The sequence below is a fragment of the Petromyzon marinus genome, chromosome 23 (assembly GCF_048934315.1).
Source record: "Petromyzon marinus isolate PM22_M1 ecotype Great Lakes invasive population chromosome 23, UKy_Petmar_22M1.pri1.0, whole genome shotgun sequence".
Lineage (NCBI taxonomy): Eukaryota > Metazoa > Chordata > Hyperoartia > Petromyzontiformes > Petromyzontidae > Petromyzon > Petromyzon marinus.
In genome coordinates, this window is record NC_133689.1 from 11,244,424 (window position 1) to 11,268,404 (window position 23,981).

General features: G+C 51.6%; 1 protein-coding gene across 1 annotated transcript in view; it reads left to right on the forward strand.

Annotated features, from left to right (window-relative positions):
* The window catches only part of LOC116945274 (kinesin-like protein KIF13A), a 143,933-nt gene that overhangs the window by 40,961 nt on the left and 78,991 nt on the right, over positions 1–23,981 (forward strand). Inside the window, exons 3-12 of the mRNA XM_032959657.2 lie at positions 10,612–10,642; positions 12,227–12,287; positions 13,175–13,267; positions 13,909–14,089; positions 15,103–15,190; positions 16,656–16,790; positions 17,942–18,054; positions 20,836–20,947; positions 22,093–22,305; positions 23,663–23,773. Of these exons, the coding sequence (XP_032815548.2) occupies positions 10,612–10,642; positions 12,227–12,287; positions 13,175–13,267; positions 13,909–14,089; positions 15,103–15,190; positions 16,656–16,790; positions 17,942–18,054; positions 20,836–20,947; positions 22,093–22,305; positions 23,663–23,773 (1,138 nt within the window). The remainder of the gene's footprint in view (positions 1–10,611; positions 10,643–12,226; positions 12,288–13,174; positions 13,268–13,908; positions 14,090–15,102; positions 15,191–16,655; positions 16,791–17,941; positions 18,055–20,835; positions 20,948–22,092; positions 22,306–23,662; positions 23,774–23,981) is intronic.

Sequence of the window (23,981 nt, forward strand, 5' to 3'; positions counted from 1 at the left end):
AGTAAATTGATCGTGGCTGTGATGATTCACCCCCAGTGGGCAGACAGGACGCGGGCACAGACGGGGCGTTCGTATTCCCTTCACGGTCCCCCGTGTCGGGGCGATGGCTGCGATAGCCGCTTGGTGTCGCGTTGCGGCGTCGCGATGTGCCGGTGTCGCGTGGCACGAGAGCGCGCCGTATCTTGCGAGCGGCCTTTCATCTCCTCCCGCTGCCGATGTGGGGGGGCGGTGGGGTCCCATGTCGGACAGAGTAGTGATAGTGCACGCAAAAGGCGACTGGTCGGTGAAAGATGCAGTTGTGACCCAGCGACTCGGTCCTCTCCTCTCGGGGGCGATGTCGCTTGACCAGAAGGGAGGATGGATCCGGCGGTCGCAATTGCGCTTTTTGTGCCGTCTAGAAAAAAGTGTTTTTTTTTATTGCGTGCATTTTGCTTCCGAGGAGAGGTCACGAGTACAAGGTTAGAGACCGCGAGCCAAGTGGGCGACGGACAGGTGACGCGGTTTTAAATGAGTGAGTGGACGGGGATGCAGCCTACCCGCGTGGTGAGACCAGCGGGAGACAGAGAGGAGGCGGGAGGTGTGACGCCAAAAGTGGCATCTTCTGGAAATCGGACGCCACGCGATGATGAGTGTTGTGTGTTATTATTCTTGACGTGTTTTACAGCTCACACGTGGTTGTGTGTGTGTGTGTCTGAAGGGAATACATGAACAAGCGCCGCAAGTCCTCATGGACATTCGTAACGCACTCGACAAAAAGAGTGTCTAGCAAGCACACATGTTAGTCACAGCTGTAGCAACCACAGCGGTTAATATTCACATTAAGCAACACGTTACAAGATTGTGCTGTGATGCATATTTTAAGACAATACCTCACTGCAGCGGGTTCTTCCGAGTGAAGTGCTGTCGCAATGTCTTCATTAGCAAACGATAATCATTTCAGCTTGTGACGCGTCGCCGCACAGCATTTGCAAACTCGCAACGTTTGAGAACGACTCCAGGCCGTGAGGAATCCACAGCCCAGGCGGGGAAGGCAGCCAGGCGGTGAGCCGGCGGCACCAACAATTGCCCAAGCTCTGCGGTCCCCTATACACTTAAGATGTTTTTCAGCCATTGAACGAGCGTTCACATGTGGGAGGAAACCGGAGCGCCCGGGCAAAAACCCACGCGTGCGACGGGGACAACTCTGTCCCCCTACAGATGGAACAGATGGGAGTCCAAGTTTGCTGTACCGCCTTCTCCTGGCGAGCATAGCCGGTGTGAGCAATACCTGTGACGAATCGCACGTATAATTGTGCACGCTGCTACGTGTTGCTGCAATTGCTACAGAGAGGCAGGTGCGGTTATTTTTTTTATTTATAAGTTTAGGCAGTGATGATCAGAGGTAAGACCCCTAAATCTGACTTGCACAGCAGGCCACGCCCAGCAAGTGAGTAGACTATTGAGAGCACGTGACACACCCAGCAGTGAGTAGACTATTGAGAGCACGTGGGGTTGTGTTATGTGGGGGGTGGCAGGACTATGCCTGGTCACGATTGCGGATACGCAAATGGCCCCTTGGAGGAACACTTTTGAGATACAAAGTCGCCGTTTCACAAACCTGTCGTGGAGTTCCCCCCCGCCCCGCACTTCTCCGGAGGACAGAACGCAGCGCAGAGTGTCTGCGCACCTTCTCCGAACTTCGCGTTGTTTATTGTCCATTGATGATCCAAGGAGGATAAGGCCAGGGCGTGCCGGCAACACGAGCCAGACACCTGGGCACCACGACACCCAAGCGGGAAGGGAAGTTTGACAACGTCTGTGCGACACCGCGACCATCGCCGCTGCCACGGTGCTGGTGTTACGGGCAATCAATTCTCTCAAAATCCCAAGCACGCCTGAATCGCCTAACTGAAAAATGCCTGGCGGAAAAAAAACCGAACCACGGCCGCGACACGTGTCAGCGAGGCGGAGGGCGGCGGAAGTGACATCTCCTGCCGAACGGTTGATGGCCTGCAGATTCTCGGGAACTGGGAGAACCCAGGTTTGACAGTGCATCGTCTGCCCTCGAGTTTCTTCCGTTCATAACGCTGCAGCGGCCTCGCCGCTTTCAAAGAAGGAAAACGCCCTTCAGACAGGCCTCGAGCACATCGTGCAGACGCAGTCATATCAACTCGGATTATCACAGCCTCTGCTCAATTAGGAGGTTGCTCCTTCTCAGTCCTGTTGGCCCTAGGGTCTGTGACTCCATCACGCTGGCTGACTGGCAAACGAAGTCTTTGCTAAGGGGCCGTCCGTAAATGACGTCACGCGATTTTTGACGATTTTTGACCCCCCCCCCTAGTCACACGGCGTCACAAAAAGTCAGACCCCCCCCTCGAATATGACGTCACAAAGCTCTGCCGCCCCCCCCCCAAAAAAAAAACATGCTTCAAATCGCTTGAAACTAATGTCATTGTAGTGCGTATTTAATGTACCGCTGCACTCTGATGTTGTAGGAGAAAGCATTTATTTAAAAAGTCTATTTAATTAAGTAGAACGTGTTGTCTATATTCTTGGTCCTTTCGGTAAAGTCACGTAGAAGGGAAACAATAAAATAATAAAAATATAAAACAATTAAATTATCACGACGTTTCGACTGCAACACAAGCAATCATCATCAGGTGTGAAAACCACAGCAAGAAAATTGGAAAAAGTGGCGGGTTTTTTTTTAACGTTAGCACCACGGAGAGCGATTTGGCAGTTATTCAGATGGACGAGTCCATCTATGTTCGGAAAAGAGGAGGGGGGAGACGAAAATAATGGATGCGGTCTGAAAGCCACTGTAAGCGTGAACAATCAATTAAGACCCGAAATGGTTGATCAAATCCTTCCAATGATTGCTAAGTCAGAATCCATTTTATATATCTATATTTATTTAAAGTTGCGCATTTTGATGTGACATCACATTTCTCAAACCCCCCCCCCCCTCATCACACATCGTCACAAATATCTGACCCCCCCCCCAGGTGCGTGACGTCATTTATGGACAGCCCCTAACCCGCTCTTATGGTGACTCGCTCCACCTGTTACAAATCCAGACTTATGCCTCCTCTGCTTGTGATTAATGTTCATCTGATCGTTGAACTTGGTTCTGCTGTCATTGTGAGTTATTTCCCATCTGCTCGGACTCTACATTATAATAATACAATAATCCCACTGTTTATTTTTTACTTTCCCAGCTCTCCACACCGCTCTCGAAAGCATTCTCCCCAAATTCTCCCCAACTTAAACACAATCTTCCTGTGCCCAAATCCCTCAGAAGCTAAGCAGGATTGAACCTGCATAGTGTCTGAGTTGGCGACCATCATGCATAGCAGCATGGTGCAGTGCGGCAACACCATTGTACTTTGATGCCCCCTCCCTTCGTCAACCCGCACTGACCAACGTGGTGAAGTATGGACAAACATCTCCATAACCCGCATGGCGTTGGCAGGGCCTCATCCAGCAGTGATTGTAATGCATCTCAGTGGAAAAATCCCTGCTGCATTGCTGTGCCCCAGTTGCGTAAAACATCAGAAGCTGATTTTTGACCTGAACTTTTAAAGTTGCAGGCAAACTGGGGGAATATTTACACTCACGATCTTTTCTTCTTCTTCATGAAAATGCTCGCTGCCCTTTTGTGCAATGGCTCAACCCTCGCTGCGTTCGCAGCCGAGTTGAGTCCACGGGCCAGAGCAGACATGGGTTTGCCACCTCGGGTCGCAAACACATTAGTCGTGCCAATTTGTTTATGTGGCTAATAGCGGTCAATCGCTTGATTAAACCTGCTCGTTTCAAACGGATAGCACACAATTTGCAGCTCTTTGCCACGTAAAGAGGTTGGAATCCCGAAACTCATGCCTCCGCAAGAGAAACAACCGCTCTCGACTCATTAAACACATTCCTGCGGAGGGAGCTGGTAGGAACGTTGGGTTGCTCGGTCAATGGCCAGGGTCAACGGCGGCACCACGTGGTGTATTCCGCACAATATGCCCGACTGTGAGGGCGGGCACAAGCCGGTGTGAGTAGGTTAAACGTTGAGTTTTATAAGGGCACCACGGGGTGACCAGCCCCTCCCCACCCAGCCCCTCCCCACCATCCCCTCCCCACCCAGCCCCTCCCTCCCCTCCCCACCAGCCCCTCCCTCCCCACCCAGCCCCTCCCTCCCCACCCAGCCCCTCCCTCCCCACCCAGCCCCTCCCTCCCCACCCAGCCCCTCCCTCCCCACCCAGCCCCTCCCCACCCTCCCCTCTCCACCCAGCCCCACCCCTCCCATTTTTGGATGCACGACGGACGGACACAATAATGCCCTGTGGGCTGGTGGTGTAACCAGGAGGTTCCTACACAGTATTAAGCGTCTGTCCCGCCCCCCCCCCGTACCTACCACGTCACTTCGTCTGAGTCGGTGCCATGTGTGTGTGTGAATAGTCTACACACTGCCAGGTGTGTGTGTGTGTGAATAGTCTACTCACTGTCATGTGTGTGTGTGATCTGTGTGTGTGAATAGTCAACACACTGCCGTGTGTGTGTGTGTGAATAGTCTACACACTGCCATGTGTGTGTGTGATCTGTGTGTGTGAATAGTCTACACACTGCCGGGTGTGTGTGTGTGAATAGTCTACTCACTGTCATGTGTGTGTGTGATCTGTGTGTGTGTGAATAGTCTACACACTGCCATGTGTGTGTGTGATCTGTGTGTGTGTGAATAGTCTAGACATTGCCGTGTGTGAATAGTCTACACACTGCCGGGTGTGTGTGTGTGAATAGTCTACACACTGCCGGGTGTGTGTGTGTGAATAGTCTACACACTGCCGGGTGTGTGTGTGTGAATAGTCTACACACTGCCGGGTGTGTGTGTGTGAATAGTCTACACACTGCCGTGTGTGTGTGTGAATAGTCTACACACTGCCGGGTGTGTGTGTGTGTGTGAATAGTCTACACACTGCCGGGTGTGTGTGAATAGTCTACACACTGCCGTGTGTGTGAATAGTCTACACACTGCCGTGTGTGTGTGAATAGTCTATACACTGCCGTGTGTGTGTGTGTGAATAGTCTACACACTGCCGTGTGTGTGTGAATAGTCTACACTTGCTTCCGAATGCAAATGCGGCTCAATGTCTGGTGGCCTTGAGGCTTTTGCGGGAGGGATGGCTGTGTGCGGGGCGTGCTGCCCGTACCTGTTTGACCGCTCTGCCAGTTTCTCCTCTTCAAACACGGCCACCGCTCGGAATGTACAGCCCAAGCTTGTCCATTGACGCCGTTCAAGGAAACCTCCCCCCTCCCCCCCACCCGCTCAGCTTGCTACAGCCAAATGTTGCGAATTTATGCTCGTTCGGTGCAGTCGCCTGCACAGATCGGTTTTAATGTCTTCTAAAAGTTACAGTTTTCTCGTGTCCCAGCATTACAGAACTTGACTGTATTGCGTGTTTGTATCGTGTGACTGATGATCAGCCACAGGTCATGGCTGGTCATCATTGGGCCATGATCTGCCCGCTGCTTAACGTGGGCCTTCCCAAGACATTATTCCACGATCTCTCACGGTCTCGCAGCGTGACAAGTTCACGCAGCGCTCGCCGCCTCGTCCGTCTCCGCGGCCGGCGCGCTCCCTCCGCCCGGTCCGTTTACGCTGCAAACTCCGTCGTTGATCTCGACCATCGGCGACGTGTCCCACCCCGGCCCACTTTCCTCTTCTTGAGAGTCCACGCCACTGTAGCGCCTCTGGCCTCTGATCTCGCGCGTGTTCGCTGACTTTACGCGTTCCTTCTCCTGTCCTCCTTGGTGTGTTAGTCCAAACCTGAGTCTCTCCTTGCTCCTTCGTACGCTTGTCACTCGTTCTTTTCCGTATGCTTCGTCCGTGCCTTTGTTTCTTATCCATGTGTCGTAAGCGCGCATTACACGCCGGTCGGGAAACGCCTCCTCTCCAGGCACATTGGTGTGTCGCTTCCCGTGATCGAGTTCTGTCTGCCAAAAGCTCCACAATTAGGCAGTGCCCAAGGGTTAGGGTTAGTTTGGCGGTCTTGTGTTAGAAGTTGCTACGGATTCGTGCAGTGCGATCGGTCAGTCTATCCTTACTATTACTACTCTTACTATTTATTACTATTTTACTTTCACGGAATTATAAGCCCTTTCCCACACCGAAAATATGTGCAAACACAAATACTAAACTAAAAACTATTTTTCATTTTACCAGGTAAGGCCCACTGAGCTATGTAGCTCTTTGTCAGAAGTGACCTGGCCACAAATGATATCTCAACGAAGAGGCTTATCACGTAGAAATTTAAAGCCAAATACTATAAACAGATGTTAATTCTATTTATGGAGGGAAAAACCCGAGGACCTGGGGTAAAAATCCACGCGACCACGGGGAAAACATGCAAACTCCAAATATATAGGCAGCAGGGTCGGGATCTAACCCACGACCTCCTGCATACCAAGCGAGGTAGTTAACATCTCGCCACCGTGGTGACCCTTGCCACCGTGGCGATAGCCTTGTTTCACTTCCAACCAAACGGCGCAACCTCGACAGCCGGTGGTCGTTTCGTTGACCCAGGAGGGTTGAAGGGTTGAGGAGGTGACCGTGCCCTGGGTGATGGATTCACGTTACACTCATCAGCCCAGGGCTCCCATCAGCTGAGTGATCCTGGTTATGGCTGTGAGTTAGAGTTTGGCTACTCGCTTATCTCCAACAGCAACAAACGCTACTGAAAGTGACAAGCCGTCGCGAAGTTTTCATTGTAATATAGGACGGAAAGGCCTTAGGCGTAGGGTTTTAATTGTGTGCGCAGACCGCTTGTTTGCAAGGGAACGCGTTCCGCCGTTGAATGGTGAATTCCAGGTTTATCAGAGGGGAGGCACCATGCAGATACAGTGCTGCGATGAACGCACCTCTCGGCGTAGTGCGGAGTTCATCAGGGCAAACTGTTGCTGCAATCTGTAACAACTCTTCCTCAGGGTGGCACTTCCACTTCTTTGGGCCCTACGCACGACGGCCGACGTTTACAACTTGACGAGCCCTCGTGGACAATGGAGGGGGAGGCCCCGTCCTCCGCGTCGTTGTTTGTGCGTTCTCGCTTGTTGCAGGCGTGTGCTTGTGAAGCAGGCTGACGCAAGCCGGGACTGTGTGCTTCGCTCCACCGCCGGAGTGGTGGCGCAACAGTTAGCACGATGAACCCGGCCACCCAAATTGTGAACCCCTTCACCCTTCACCAACCCATGTTGACCACCGTGGTGAAGTATGGTCAAACAACTCCCCCCCCCCCCCCCCCCCATTATTGCCATGGCCTGTGGGGACACTTCACCCGGTAGTGAATTAGCAATGCACTCAGAAGTTGGGTAGAGTTGGACCGCGCGAGAGCTCAGCTTTCATTACAACACCTGATGATGCCGTTTGTAATCTCCAGCAGAACGTCGAATGAAACTTGTGCAATATCTCGCTTGCTCTTCAACATTCCTCTGGCTTTGCTGAAAACCCCCAAATCAATTGGCACGCTTGCCCGCGCGACAACCTGATTTTATTAGCTGTGTCGGGTGGATGGATGGAGGGTTATAGTAAAAAAAGACATGGCTTTATACCTACAGGGCGATCTAACTCGGAAGTAACTTAAGAATGAATCGTAAAGGCTTTTTGTGTCGGGGCGGTTATGGGGGACACCAGGGCACGGATGCACGTGGAGTGGCTGGTGTGGGTGGCCAAAGCACCGCCCCACTCTGATAGCCGTTCGAGGGTTTTGTTTTGTTCAGGAAACACAAAGCTGCGGGCCTCTCCCACCATGGAGGATGTTCCACGTCGGACCTGGAGCATGACTGTTGACAGCCGGGAGACGTCTGCAGCCTAAGGGCGGGGCTTGGGGGATGGTGGGACACAACGCATGCCACGTTAAACAAACTTGAAATCAGAGTCACACGCCGAAGAGATTGAGTAACAGTGCGACGCGCCTTGGTCTGTCACGCGTTCTGCTCTTGCTGTGAATCTTTGAAGAAGAAAAAAACTGGCACTGGGGTTAAACATTGAACCCAACATTGTTTGACTTGACTCACAATTGAGATTAGGGGCTGAGTCTTCAGCAAGGGGGGTTCAGCCCCCTCCAGCACCTCCGCCCCCATTGCTACGGCGGGGGCTACTTCACGTCTTGTGACTCGTGCGGAGTAATCCATTTCACAAGAGCGGCAGTTGTCTTGCATGCACTGTCGCCATCCTCTGGGCTTGACGAATCGGTGCAACTTCACTCAAAAATCTGTTCACCAATTATGTTACTGGCTGAGCTGTCTTTTCCAATGGGGGCGGCTGCGATGGCGGGGAGACGTGATCTCCCGTTGCCTTGTACGCGGGAGGTCGTGGGTTCGAAACCTCCCACTGACTGTCACGTGGATGTTTCCTCCCGGTCCTCCGGTTTTTTTCCCTCCGTGTTCACCAACATGTTTGCAAACATGCGTTTCGATTTCGGGGCTGCAAGTGTAAATTCCCACGTGTGATGATGTCAGCCACTTCGGTGAGCATGATGATATCGTGTGCGGCCAGGCCGCCTCTGAACAAGAGCTCATACAGTGAGGGAATAAAAGTATTTCATCCCCTGCTGATTTTGTACGTTTGCCCACTGACAAAGAAATGATCAGTCTATAATTTTAATGGTAGGTTTATTTGAACAGTGAGAGACAGAATAACAACAAAAAAAATCCATAAAAACGCATGTCAAAAATGTTATAAATTGTTGATTTGCATTTGAATGAGGGAAATACGTATTGACCCCTCTGCAAAACATGACTTAGTACTTGGTGACAAAACCCTTGTTGGCAATCACAGAGGTCAGACGTTTCTTGTAGTTGGCCACCAGGTTTCCACACATCTCAGGAGGGATTTTGTCCCACTCCTCTTTGCAGATCTTCTCCAAGTGATTAAGGTTTCGAGGCTGACGTTTGGCAACTCAAACCTTCAGCTCCCTCCACAGATTTTCTATGGGATTAAGGTCTGGAGACTGGCTAAGCCACTCCAGGACCTCAATGTGCTTCTTCTTGAGCCACTCCTTTGTTGCCTTGGCCGTGTGTTTTGGGTCATTATCATGCTGGAATGCCCATCCACGACCCATTTTCAATGCCTTGACTGAGGGAAGGAGGTTCTCACCCAAGATTTGACGGTACATGGCCCCATCCATCGTCCCTTTGATGCGGTGAAGTTGTCCTGTCCCCTTAGCAGAAAATCACCCCCAAAGCATAATGTTTTCACCTCCATGTTTGACGGTGGGGATGGTGTTCTTGGGGTCATAGGCAGCATTCCTCCTCCAAACACGGCGAGTTGAGTTGATGCCAAAGAGCTCCATTTTGGTCTCATCTGACCACAACACTTTCACCCAGTTCTCCTCTGAATCATTCAAATGTTCATTGGCAAACTTCAGACGGGCATGTATATGTGCTTTCTTGAGCAGGGGGACCTTGCGGGCACTGCAGGATTTCAGTCCTTCACGGCGTAGTGTGTTACCAATTGTTTTCTTGGTGATTATGGTCCCAACTGCCTTGAGATCATTGACAAAATCCTCCCGTGTAGTTCTGGGCTGATTCCTCACCCTTCTCATGATCATTGCAACTCCACGAGGTGAGCTCTTGCATGGAGCCCGAGGCCGAAGGAGATTGACAGTTCTTTTGTGTTTCTTCCATTTGCGAATAAGCGCACCAACTGTTGTCACCTTCTCACCAAGCTGCTTGGCAATGGTCTTATAGCCCATTCTAGCCTTGTGTAGGTCTACAATCTTGTCCCTGACATCCTTGGAGAGCTCTTTGTTTTTGGCCATGGTGGAGAGTTTGGAATCTGATTGATTAATTGCTTCTGTGGATAGGTGTCTTTTATACAGGTAACGAGCTGAGATTAGGAGCACCTGGGAGCCAGAAATCTTTCTGATTGAGAGGGGGTCAAATACTTATTTCCCTCATTAAAATGCAAATCAATTTATAACATTTTTGACATGCGTTTTTCTGGATTTTTTTGTTGTTATTCTGTCTCGCACTGTTCAAATAAACTTACCATTAAAATTATAGACTGATCATTTATTTGTCAGTGGGCAAACCTACAATCAGCAGGGGATCAAATACTTTTTTCCCTCACTGTAGCTCAGTGGGCTTAACCTGGTCAAATAAAAAATAGTTGAGTTTCAAAAAACATGGCTATTTATTTGTTGATTTTTTTATATATTTAAGATGTAAAATTTTGATTTAAAGCTTTCGTGACTGCAGGGATTCATATTCTTGGATCTTTCGGTAAAGTCACGTAAAAGGGAAACAAAATAATAAAAAATATAAAACAATAAAATTCTCACGACGTTTCGACTGCAACACAAGCAATCATCATCATTGCTTGTGTTGCAGTCGAAACGTCGTGAGAATTTAATTGTTTTATATTTTTATTATTTTATTGTTTCCCTTCTACGTGACTTTACTCGAAAGAACCAAGAATATATATATAAGATGTTTGCCGAGCAATATGTGGTGATAGAAAATTATGCGCCACATGTAAAAAAAACCCATAGCCAACTAACATTGCTTAAACAAACAAAACCACCCCATACAATACAACTGGAATTTGCATCGCAATGATTAATGTTGCTCTATTTTTTGTTTTTCTTACAGTTACCACAACGATGCTCGCAAACAGGCAAAGGTTTGTTGCTTTGCACTCGCATTTGAAATGTTCTGTTATGTTTGGACAGCTTTGAATGCCCGCGATACACACACACGGTGGGGGGGGGTTTGTCCTTATTTGTGTGTGCATGACCCCGTGTGCTCGAAAGGTTTAAGGAATCTGCGTCCGTAGACAACCAGTGGGTTACACAATCAGTTCAGCATGGAGGGTGGCACTCACCTACTGCGTTTAGCACTGAGCCAGTGGTGGAAATTCCACATTCCTATGGCAGGGGCAAGTCTCGACACAGGACAACCACTGTTGGCTTTTTTTTACACCCAAGACGATGTTTACTTCATCGATACTAAAGAGATGGCAGGGTGGTTTGACCCCTGACCAGAATTTTATCTCATCCAGTCAAAACGGAGTGGATGTCGTGTCAGTCACCAGGGTCGTTTAACAATACTTCACCAAGCTGGTGAGTGCGGGTTTGTGAAGCGGTAGGGCCAGGACCAGCTCAGGTATAACTCACCACTAATGCTAGTCGTGGCCAGGAATTGAACTCGGACCGTTGCGCCACCGCTCCACTCATAGCAATTATCAGTGATGAGCGATATGTGAACCGACACTGGGTCTCCCCTAGGTTGACTCAACTTTAAATGAGTAGCTGCACTTGCACTGTGCAAACATCAGCCGAGCGTGTTGATGGCAACACCACGCCTTCTGAGCCACTCTGGCTTTTTTTAACAGGGGCGCCACAGCGGCTAGGAGATGTTCGCTACATCGCCTGCTACGCAGGAGCACGTGGGTTCGATCCCGACCCTGATGCCTGTATGTTTGGAGTTTGCATGTTCTCTGCGTGGTCACGTGTATTTTTCTCCGGGTCCTCCGGTCTTTCCCTACACAGTTAGAATGAACACGAGTTTAGAGTTATCTGGCTGCTATACATTTCCACGTGATGATGAGCCACTTCGTTGAGCTCTCATTTGTGGCCAGGTCGCTTCTGAAAAAGAGACAAATAGCTCAGTGGGCCTTACCTGGTTAAATAAAAAATTGTTTAGTTTTTTCGTTTTGGTTTTTTAACAGGTGCTCGCTCACAGCATATTCTCCAACAGACTATGAGGCGATAAGGGGGATATTTATCAGTGTATGGTGTATGCAACATTTGTGGTTTGTGTTGTACATGGTGCGTGCATATGCATGTGGTGTTTGTGCTTTGTGTGGTGGTGTCACCTCCAGTGCATGTGTGTATTTGCACGTGCAGTGTACGTGTCGTGTGGATTGTGCCCTGGTGTGAATGGCCTGTGTATGTGTGTGTACGTGTGTACGTGTGTGTGGGACGTTTGTGCCCGTGTGGTGAATGTGTCTCGCGTACGGTGTGCTCGGCCTGTTTACGCGTACGTGTGAACGTGTGTACGTGTGTGTGTGTACGTGTGTACGGGACACGTGTGTGTACGTGTGTACGTGTACGTGTGTATGGGACACGTGTGTGTACGTGTGTGTGTGTATGGGACCCGTGTGTGTACGTGTGTACGTGTGTGTGTGTATGGGACACGTGTGGGACGCATGTACCTGTGTGGTGGACGTGCCCCCTCCTCCCCCCCCCCGCTTGTGTCCCTGCAGACGTTCAGGTTTGACTACTGCTTCTGGTCCATTGACGAGACGAACAAGGAGAAGTTCTCTGGTGAGTGGCGAGCAGTAGCGCCTCCGCCCTCGCTTAGCGTGGGCACACGGGCTGGGGGGGGGGGGGGGGAACGCGCTGCTGCTGCTGCTGCTTCCGATGACGTATGTGTACAGCATCAAAATTAAACTGGAAGAAAAACTAAAAATAAAATCACTATTGCTACTGAGGCTCCCGCAAGGCCATGTGGGATGGTGTGTGGCACAGTTGGGCGCGAGCTATCGTAGAGCGCGGTCGTGTCACTGCGGTTCTCTGCAGTGAGTCGATTGTCTTTAAAATTAATGGCGCTATGCATCTCTATAGAAAAGTCACGCTTAACCGCTTGTGCGTTACGAGATTCAGAGGCGAACAGGACACCCCCACCCTGCAACGTGCATGCATCTCGGAACGGTCAAGAGTTAAGGTGTTATCGGCCAATTCTCGAGTGTGTACTCATGTGGGAGGAACCTACTTCACCCAGAGAAAACCCACGCATGCAAGGGGGAAACACTCTATCCCATACCAACGGAACACGTGGAGTCTGCATGTTTGCTGTACTGCCTTCTCCTTGCAAGCCACATACGGAAAGGGGGTTTCGCAACGTCTGTTCGATCCACCAACCCTAGCTTCCACAGTGCTGCATTGCAGGCGTGCACCACCACCGCCCAGCATCATCGCCATCATTGTCATCCGCGTTCAATCCACTGCTGGATGAAGGTTTCCACGAGGAAAATAATGACCATAACATATATCTTGAAAAAATATACCTGCTATGAGAGTATTTTTTTGATGGACTGAGACACGTTAAATTTACTTTAACAGTTGCAGCAAATGCATGTCAAGTAGCACTCTGTGTGCGTCCTGGCGAGAGCGACTCTTGTGTGTGTGTGTGTGTGGTTGTGCGTGTGCAGGGCAAGACGTGGTCTTCCAGTGCCTGGGGGAAGACCTCCTAGATAACGCATTTGATGGCTACAACGCGTGCATCTTCGCCTATGGGCAAACCGGTACACGGCCACCCCTGTGTACACGCGTGTGGTGTGTGGCGTGTGCCCTTGCGTGCACACGTGTGTGTGCTCGTGTACATGCCTGTCTGTGCGTGCGCCCGTGTACACCTATGTGTGTGTGCGCCCGTGTACACACAAGCTTGTGTGTATGTATTATGAACTTCTTTTGCACCGTACGTAGCCAACCGTGCTAATGGGAGGTGCCTGTGTAGTGTAGCGGGTTAGCGCGCCGCGCCACGAACCCGGCGACCCTAAATCGATTCCGGCTCGCGGCTAACACCACCGACGATTATCTGAATTGGTGCCGGGCATCCCCTGGGTCGACTCGGCCTCAAATGAGTACCTGGTGCAGTGTGTAAACATTGCCACTGGGCAGACAAAGGCGGCCGGGCGTGGTGCTGGCCACCCACCCCCTCGTGCTCGCGAACAGCACTTGCCCCAACAGTTTGTTGAAGGCCTACACAGGGATCTTTGTGTGCGCGTGTGTGTGCGCGTGTGTGTGCGTGTGTGTGTGCGCGCGTGCGTGCGTGTGTGTGTGCGTGCGTGTGTGCGCGTGTGTGTGTGCGCGTGTGTGTGCGCGTGTGTGTGCGCGTGTGCGTGCGTGTGCGTGCGTGCGTGTGTGTGTGCGTGCGTGTGCTCAGGCTCGGGCAAGTCGTACACGATGATGGGCACCGCGGAACAGCCGGGGCTCATCCCGCGCCTGTGCTGCGAACTCTTCCAGCGGCGCGAGCGCCTGCAGAGCGCCGACCTCTCCTGCAAGCTGGAGGTCTCCTACCTGGAGATCTACAACGAGCGCGTGCGCGACCTCCTCGACCCCAAGGGGTGCGCGCCCGCGATTACGTCGACGCGCTTCTGCGTGCCGTGACCAAGTGGCGCCCCCGTGACCCGCGCGGCGTGGGGAGCCCCCCCGCTTCCCCCGCCCCCCTCCGCCCCCCCCGCTCCCCCAGCCCCCCCCGCCCCCCCTGCCCCCCCCGCTCCCCCTGCCCCCCCGCCCCCCCCCCCCCCCCCGCCCCCCGTCCAGCAGCGCGTTGATAACGGTGCCGCACGCTTGCATCGTCGCGCGGGAACGTTGCGTTGCGTGGTGCGGGTCATCGTTTCCAGCCCGGTGACGGGAGACGCTCCGTTGTGCAGGGTCACGGGGGGAGGGAGGGAGGGAGGGGCGGGAGGGAGGAGGGCTGGCCCGCGTCAAGAAAATACGCGGATGTCGCAACACCAATGTAAGTTAGGCGATGCAGACGTATTCATTGCTAACCTGTACGTTGAACTTGTATGTATGTTGAACTTTCGCACCATACGGAGCCAACCATGGTAGTCGGGGGAGGGGTGTTTCATTTGCATTATTATTTGGTAATCGGTTTTCTGGCCATGCGGAAATGCAAGTGCCAGTTGGTTAGTGAACATCACTTGGCCTCATCTTAATTTGACTCGGCCTGAGACGAGCACTCGGTACAGCGGGGTGCGGGGACAGTTCCTGCTGGGCCTGGTTCAGGCCTCGCATCCTTCACGCGCGCGCTTTGCGAGCCTTAGCAGGCGCTCGTGTCCGCGTGTGTGTGTGTGTGTGGCGAACGGTAGTGCAGGTGTTAGCGTGCTGCGCTACGAACCCGGCGAGCCGATTATCTGTACTGGGTCTATTACCCTATGTCGACTCAACCTCCAATGAGCACCTGCAGGGGGTGTATAACCACCGCCACTGGGGACACAAAGACGGCTTGGTGTGGTGCTGGCCACCCACCCCCGCGTGTGTTGAGCCGGCCTTCACAGATGCTCGCTTCACAGCACTTGCTCCAAAACGACGTTATGGCTACATGGGGGAATCTTTGTCGTGTGTTACACAGGAGTCAAACGGCACTCAAGGTCCGCGAGCACCAGATATTCGGTCCGTACGTCGATGGCCTTTCCCAGCTGGCTGTGACATCTTACCAGGCAATGCACGAACACACGCACCTCCTTACTTCACGCGCACGCATGCACACGGTCACACACGTACGCGGGAGCTGGTTTTTGTACCATCCCTTTGTCAATCCGCTGCCGGACGAGGGCCTCTCCCCACGTCGTGAGGGTCGGCGTGGTTATTTTACCGCACTTCACCACGCTGGTCAGTGCGGCTTAGCAATGGTGTGTAGGCTTCGGATCATAGAAGCACAGGACAACGTTGTAGTGTGTTGTATTCTATGCCCTGCTCTCTGCCGCTGACAACGTTGCACAGCGCTTCTTGAGCCTGTGTTATATTCTGGCGTATGGCAGCAATATGTTCTGGAGCTAAATGCTAATGTTGTAGTCTTCACGCCTCGAGAGGGCTTCAGGAGAGAGTTTGTGTAGTTTTGCTCTTCCTCCATTGAAGGAGTGCAGAAGACAACAGTGTTTTATCAAGAATATCGGGTTTTTTGGGGTTCGATCGCGTTAATATAAATGTTGTTAAACCCGCCACTACCCGACACAACCAATTAGTCAGGTTTGTCACGTAAACAGAAAATTCCAATTCGTTACTAGTACAGCACACCGGTGTGTTGGAGAGTAAATCCACAACATTTACAATCTGAGTATTTATGCGTTCCAACCCAAAAAACTATGTTATGGAGGATGTTGGTCACGAAAGCCTACTTGTTAAACTATAGTGTTTTACTGTACGGTCCATAGTTTGGGTTGCACGGCCACAGTAGCACCGTGACTTGAGCCTCCGATTCTCTGGCATGCTTCGTGGTCACCTTTCCAAGCATAATCCAGGCTCAGGCCTGCTTATCTTCTCATAGCTGATAGGATTAGATGAATTCTAGGTATTTTGATTTTGATTCCTGGCCATGGACAACACCAATGAAGAGTGATATGTGACCTGGAATTGAGTCCCCTCCTTCACCATCCCACATTGACCAGTGTGATGAAGTATGGTCAAGCATCCTCCATGACCGAGGTGGTTGTGGGGAGGCCTTCATCCAGCAGTGGATTATTTTGGTTCTATTTGGATAGAAGCATGCCTGGGATGCGTGCCCGGAATGAGATTTAGAGTCTTAAAGATGAACAGATGCGTTCGGGAGCCCACGCAGGATAAAGACGTAATTTGGATTGTTATAGACGAGGGAGTGGGCTGGGCAGGACATGTCGCTAGAAGGGACGAAGGCCACTGGACGGGAATGACTTCCGAGCGGCAGCCAAAGAAGGGGGAATGCACCCGAAAGGTCGCTCGCCGCGGAGACGGAGCAATGGGATCGGCCCTCGTGCAGGTGCTGGACTGTGACGGATCGTGGCGCGTTGGGGAGGCCTTCATCCGGCGGTGGATAGGCCACGGCTGGCAATCATGACGATGACGTCTCTTTTTGTCCGTGAAAGGCGGACAATGCGAAGGCGTCTCCCGAGCGCAGGGATTGATGGTGGGCTGTGCGCGGCATCGCAGGACATCGACTCGCTGATGTCGGAGGGGAACAAGTCGCGGACGGTCGCGGCGACGAACATGAACGAGGAGAGCAGCCGCTCGCACGCCGTGTTCACCATCACGCTCACCCAGACGCTCACCGACCTCGCCTCGGGGGTCAGTGAGCATGCGTGCGCGCGTGCGTGTGTTGTGTTTGACCAGCTCCGGGTTTGACAGCTCTTCATCGGCTGCGTGATGCTGTAGGAAGCTACTTGGTATGCCACTTCACATGAAGCTTCGGGTCGTCTCGGCCACAGACACGCCCTCCCTTCTCTATGCTTGTGAAAAGTGGACCCCCTCCAATGGAACATCTGCGCCAGTTAAAAACCATTCAGCCTGGCCTGCCTATGATCAATTTTGGGTTTAACCAGGATGGATTGTGTGAGGAACTTACAGGTCCTTGAAAGATCTCAACACAGTCCCATCAGTGAGCAACTCCGGCAGGCGAAGCTGCGTTGGCTGGCTCATGTAGCCCACATGCCCAGACACTGCATGCCCAAGCAGCTTATGTTTGGCCAGATAGAACGGTGTGGCACGGGATAAAGAAGAGATGGACTGATGCAGTGCTGGAGGGTGTAGAGGTGTAGAGGTGAATGGACTGAAGACTGGTACCAGCGGTGTCAATATCGGTCTCGATAGATGAGGCTCATGACGCGGACGCTGCTGGTCAGTTTGAGGCAGTCGCCCTCCAACGATAGCGGAGGGCAGAGGAGTGACGCTCACAACAAGGAGCGGAGCGCCGGACAGCTGAAAGGCAGCAAGACTGCACAGTGGCGCCCGTTGTTGGTGCATCTACCAGCCATCTCGGTCAGTTAACCCACGGCACCTGAGTCTGTCCGGCGATCTCCTGCAAGCGAGCCTTTCACACTTCAAGTTGCCTCGGAGTGCACCTGGCCTGGCACAAGTGCCACCGTGGTGATGTCACCACCATTTAGTGACGAATGGCGGCTGCTGTTGTTGTAATGCTCCTACAGTCTGTTAATGCTATACTCTTGATCTTTGTCTTTGTTGTATGTAATGGGGGGAGCTGTAGTGCGCTACGAACCCGGTAACCTGAGTTCAATTCCCGCTCACGACCAACACTAGTGATGGTTATCTGAACCGGTCCCGGACTTCCCCAAGACCAAGGTGGTCGCACGTGGTGCTGGCCGGCCACCCCCTCGTGTGCCGCGCCGACCTTCATAGGCGCTCGCTAACAGCACTTGCCCCTACGCACGTATTTGAATGTATGTGTAATGTCAGAATGGCTGTTGTTGTTGTTTGTGTAGACATCTGGTGAGAAGGTCAGCAAGATAAGTCTGGTGGACCTGGCAGGGAGCGAGCGCGCCTCCAAAACCGGGGCAGCTGGGGACCGTCTCATAGAGGGCAGCAACATCAACAAGTACTCCACAACTCACACACACACATACTCCACAACTCACACACTCACACACACATACTCCACAACTCACACTCACACACTCCACAACTCACACACTCACACACACATACTCCACAACTCACACTCACACACACATACTCCACAACTCACACACTCACACACACATACTCCACAACTCACACACTCACACACACATACTCCACAACTCACACACACATACTCCACAACTCACACACACATACTCCACAACTCACACTCACACACTCCACAACTCACACACTCACACACATACTCCACAACTCACACACTCACACACATACTCCACAACTCACACTCACACACACATACTCCACAACTTACACACTCACACACACATACTCCACAACTCACACACACATACTCCACAACTCACACACACATACTCCACAACTCACACTCACACACACACACTCCACAACTCACACACTCACACACATACTCCACAACTCACACACTCACACACACATACTCCACAACTCACACACACATACTCCACAACTCACACTCACACACACATACTCCACAACTCACACACTCACACACATACTCCACAACTCACACACACACATATACTCCACACTCACACACTCACACACATACTCCACAACTCACACACTCACACACACACACTCCACAACTCACACACTCACACACACATAATCCACAACTCACACACTCACACACACATACTCCACAACTCACACACACATACTCCACAACTCACACTCACACACACACTCCACAACTCACACACTCACACACACATACTCCACAACTCACACACTCACACACACATACTCCACAACTCACACACTCACACTCCACAACTCACACTCACACACACACACTCCAGCACTCACACTCACACACACACTCCAGCACACACACACACACTCATACTCCACAACTCACACTCACACACACTCCAGCACACACACACACTCTAGCACTCACACTCACACACACATACTCCACAACTCACACACACACATACTCCACAACTCACACTCACACACACACACTCCACAACTCACACTCACCCTCACACACTCCAGCACTCACACACACACACTCCAGCACTCACACACACACACACTCCAGCACTCACACACAACAAAGATCCCCCATATAGCCTTAACAGACTGTAGGGGCAAGTGCTGTTAGCGAGCACCTACGAAGGCCGGAACGGTACACGAGGGGGTGGGTGGCCAGCACCACGCCCGACCGCCTTTGTCTCCCTAGTGGCAATGTTTACACACCGCACCAGGTACTCATTTGAGGCTGAGTCGACCTAGGGGAGGCCCGGGACCGGTTCAGATAATCGTCACTGGTGTTGGCCGTGAGCGGGAATCGAACCCGGGTCGCCAGGTTCATAGCGCAGCGCGCTAACCGCTACACTATCGCTCCCCATCACACACACACTCCAGCACACACACACACTCACACACTCCAGCACACACATTCACGTACCCACACATAGCCACATACATACCCTAGCACTCGCACATACCCACACACACACCAATACGCGACATTCGCCACTTAGTGACGGTGACATCATCACGGTGCCTGTGCCAGGCCAGGTGCACTTTGAGCCCAAGTAAAATGTCGAAGGCTCGCTGCTGACAGGAGGCCTCGGGACAGACCCAGGTGCCATGGTTTGACTGACTTAGATGACTGGTAGATGCACACCAGCAGTGCCAACTTGCTGTATTTTAACTGTCCGGCGCTCCGCTCGTTGTTGTGAGCGTCGCTCCTCTGCTGTCTGTTGTTGCCGGAGGGCGACTGCCTCCAACTGCCCAGTAGCGTCCTTCACGAGTGGTGTCCTTCACACCAGTAGCGTCCTTCACACATACTCACACACGTACACACACCAAGGCCGTAGCCATGGAGTCAACATTGGGGGGGACAAAATTTTCCAGGGGGTCTGGGGGTCCCCCCCCCAGGAAAAAAAATCTAAATTTGAAATCGAATTTCCTGCCTAAACGATTTTTAAAAATCGCTAACACATAGGATGGACCTTTTATTTATGTTTTACAATAATGTCTAATAGTGTATTGTATTACATTGCTCTGTTTTTTTCTTTTTGACCTTTCATTGTTTCATTGTATGTAATGGCAGAGATTAGGGATTAATAAAGTACAACCATAACCACAATCATATAAACAGAAATCTATTTTATAACAATATATTGGGGGGGGGGGACATTTTGAGCATATTTTCATATATATTGGGGGGGATGTGTCCCCCCCAATATATATTTTAATTACGGCCTTGACACACACACATACAAAGACAAAGATTTCCCATATAGCCTGTGCACAGTATCGGCCTTCATAAGGGGGTGCGTGGCCAGCACCACGCCCGGCCGCCTTTGTCTCTCTAGTGGCGCAACAATGGATTCTCTACTCACGTCAAAGACCAGCAAGCAGCCCATTGCATCGATTCAATGTATTGTGGGCCTACATCCAAGCATTGTCCAAGCTCAGCCCAGCTGAGCCTCTGGCTATTTTGGGTGCCTTGTTTATAGGCGGTGGCTCAGGGAGAGAGACAATGGTGATATCAGCCATTCCATCCAGCAGTCCCATAATATCTGAGCCTGTCCCTACACCATCGCACCTACAAGCCGCGCGGCACTATCCGTGTGAACGCGGGTTTTTGCCAACCGTGGTGCAGGCACCGGGGGTGACGTTGGCGCCACATCCTCGCGATGCCCGCTGTTCACGCCGTCTGCCTGTGCAGGTCTCTCTCCACGCTGGGATTGGTTATTTCTTCGCTCGCTGACCAGGCGGCTGGGAAGAACAAGAATAAGTTTGTGCCGTACCGCGACTCTGTGCTCACCTGGCTCCTGAAGGTGCGTGTGTGTGTGTGTGTGCGTGCGCGTCGTACGTACGTACGTTAAATTTCGTTCGCCCACCTTACGTAGCCAACCGTGCTAATCGGAGGTTCGGGGCGATGGACAACGGATGGGGATTTCTGCTCACGGCCAATAACGGTCCCTGCAAGACAGATGAGTGTGCGAGCGCTTGCTTGGGGAGCGGTAGTGTCGCGGTTAGCGCGCTGCGCTATGAACCTAGCTACCCAGTTCGAATCCCGCTCACGGCCAACACCAGTGACGATTATCTAAACCAGTCCTCGGCCTCCCTTAAGTCATCTCAGCCTCAAATGAGTACCTGGTGCGGTGCGTGGTAAACATCGCCACTGGGGAGACAAAGGCGTGACCGGGCTTGGTGCTGACCACCCACCCCCTACTATGCCATGTTGGCCTTAATAGGTGCTTGCTAACGGCACTTGCCCCAACAGTGTTGTTATACGCTCTATGGCGGTATCTTAATCTTTGTGTGTATCCCGTAAGAATGCATGATTGAACCGTACCACAATACTGTTAGATGTTCTATCAAGTCAAGAATCGATTATTTTACCTTTTATTTTCTACGTCTCATTTGTATCGCCTATCTCTGATGCTCTGTCTTGTTCGTACTATTTACATGATTGTAACATTCACAGCAGTTTCCATATACTTTGCATGGACTGTAAACAAAAAAACAACCCCTCAGTGCAGGTGTCAGTGTTGCTCGCAATCACCTGTACAGTTTAGCCATCAGCAAGGACTTGTCCTCCTACAGCTCCGGAGGCATGATGCATTACCTGACGATAATGGCGAAATGTTGTTGTAGTGACGATTCCTCACAGGAATAAAACCCAGAATGCAGTTGTCTCGTTGTCGTGCTGTAGCCGAAATAAAGTAAGCAAATGCTGACTCGAGTTGGTGGTCTAAGCAAGGCTGTGTGCATTCTACACGCAGTGTGGTGGTGTCACGTGACATGCAAGGCATTATGGAAAGAGCGATATTACGGTCATAACGCGTTATTAAACGGGCTTGTTTTCATCATTTGACAGAGAGCGTTCGAGTCCGATCCACATCGATTTCCCCCGCGCGAATCATGCGACGCCTAGAACGTCCTCAAAAGCCCCCTTCCCGACTGTCGCCGTTGCCAGGACAACCTGGGCGGGAACAGCCGCACGGCAATGGTGGCCACGGTGAGCCCCTCCGCCGACAACTACGAGGAGACGCTGTCGACGCTGCGCTACGCCGACCGCGCCAAGCGCATCGTCAACCACGCCGTCGTCAACGAGGACCCCAACGCCCGCATCATCCGCGAGCTACGCGACGAGGTGGACAAGCTGAGGGGCCAGCTCAACCAGGCCGAGGTGAGCGCGGCGGGGGGCCCGGGAAGGAGCGGAAACTCCCAGCGACGCCATGAGGCATCGCGTCGCGGAGGACACAACACGGGGGGTTAAAGTAGATTAACACGTAGTTAGGAGGCTTTCGCGACCGCTGTTATCCATAATAAAGTGTTTTTTTTGGGTTGGATCGCGTGAATATATAAATGTGTCGTTAAACCCGCCACCACCTGTCACACAGCCAATTAGTAAGGTTTGTCACGTAAACAAAACGTGCCGATTAGTTACCAGTTCAGCGCACCGGCATGTCGGAGAGTAAAACCACAACAAGCTGGTTGTAATCACCACGGATATCTCGTACTCGAATTGTAAATGTTGTTGGTTTTACTCTCCAACACACCGGTGTGCTGTACTAGTAATTCATTACGTGACAAACCTTACTAATTGGCTATGTCAGTGGTGGCCGTTGTAACGACACATTTACATCAAAGCGATCTAACCCAACAAACCTTTATTATGGTTAAAGAAGAGTTCAAAGTTCACTGTGGGTGCAGTGCTGTTTTTTCCAGGATTTTCTGTTTGCACAGTCACGTAGTCACTTTAAGATGTTTCCTTGTTCATGTTTTTGTTTTTTGTTTGTTGCGGTTGCACCCGATTCAAGAGCCGAATGGCTCACAGGGCTATACCAAATAAATGAAACTGAAATTGCTGTGCATGCGTGGGGGAAGATGTTGCAGGATGCATTGCCACGTCGATTGAGCAATTGTCATCCGAATGACTGATAGAAACAAATTAGCCATGCGTACGAGCGGATTATGTAACGCTTTTTAACACGCATTTTTATTTTATTACAGACAGTTAACTGGAAGAGAACTACACAGCAATGTGATGCCATCGTAAGGCACTCTGAGATGCGTAGGCATTTCAGGGCCAGCTAAATGCAAATCCTTGTCCTTTTTCATTATTTAATTAGCAGTATGGGAAAATGCATTTTGGTATTTTCAAAGAGTCTGCTTTCTCTAGGTTTTTATCGCCAAGTATTGCAATCAATTTGGCACGATTTCAAGAGGGTAAATTTGTAGTTTTTTCCCGGCCACTCCACCTCCTCACACGGCGTGCCGGCCTTCACAGGCGCTTGCTGACAGCGTAGGCCCTGACAGCCCCTGTTAGGCCACACAGGGGGTCGTTGTCACGGCGTCGTCACAGCATCTCACGGCGTCATCTCACAGTGTCTCATGGCATCTCACGGTAGCCATCTCACGGCGGTGTCTCACTGCATCTCACGGCGTGTCCCGGCGTCTCACGGCGTCTCCCGGCGTCTCCCGGCGTCTCCCGGCGTCTCCCGGCGTCTCCCGACGTCTATGTGTGCCTCCCTCCACCACAGTCCATGAAGGCCCCGGAGCTGCAGGAGCGACTGCAGGAGAGCGAGAAGCTGATGAAGGAGATGACCGTCACTTGGGAGCAGAAGCTACGCAAAACCGAGGAGGTTGCACAGGTGTGTATGTGTGTGTATGCTGAGCTTCTTTCGCACCGTACATAGCCAACCGTGATTATTGGAGGCACGGGGAAGGGCAACAAACTCAAGACAAAAAGCAGTTCTAAACAAATGAGTTTTCAGTCTAGATTTGAAAGAGCATAGCTCGCACATCAACCGTGATGAATCCACCGCTGGATGATGGCTGCCGTGTCTGTGTAGGTACATG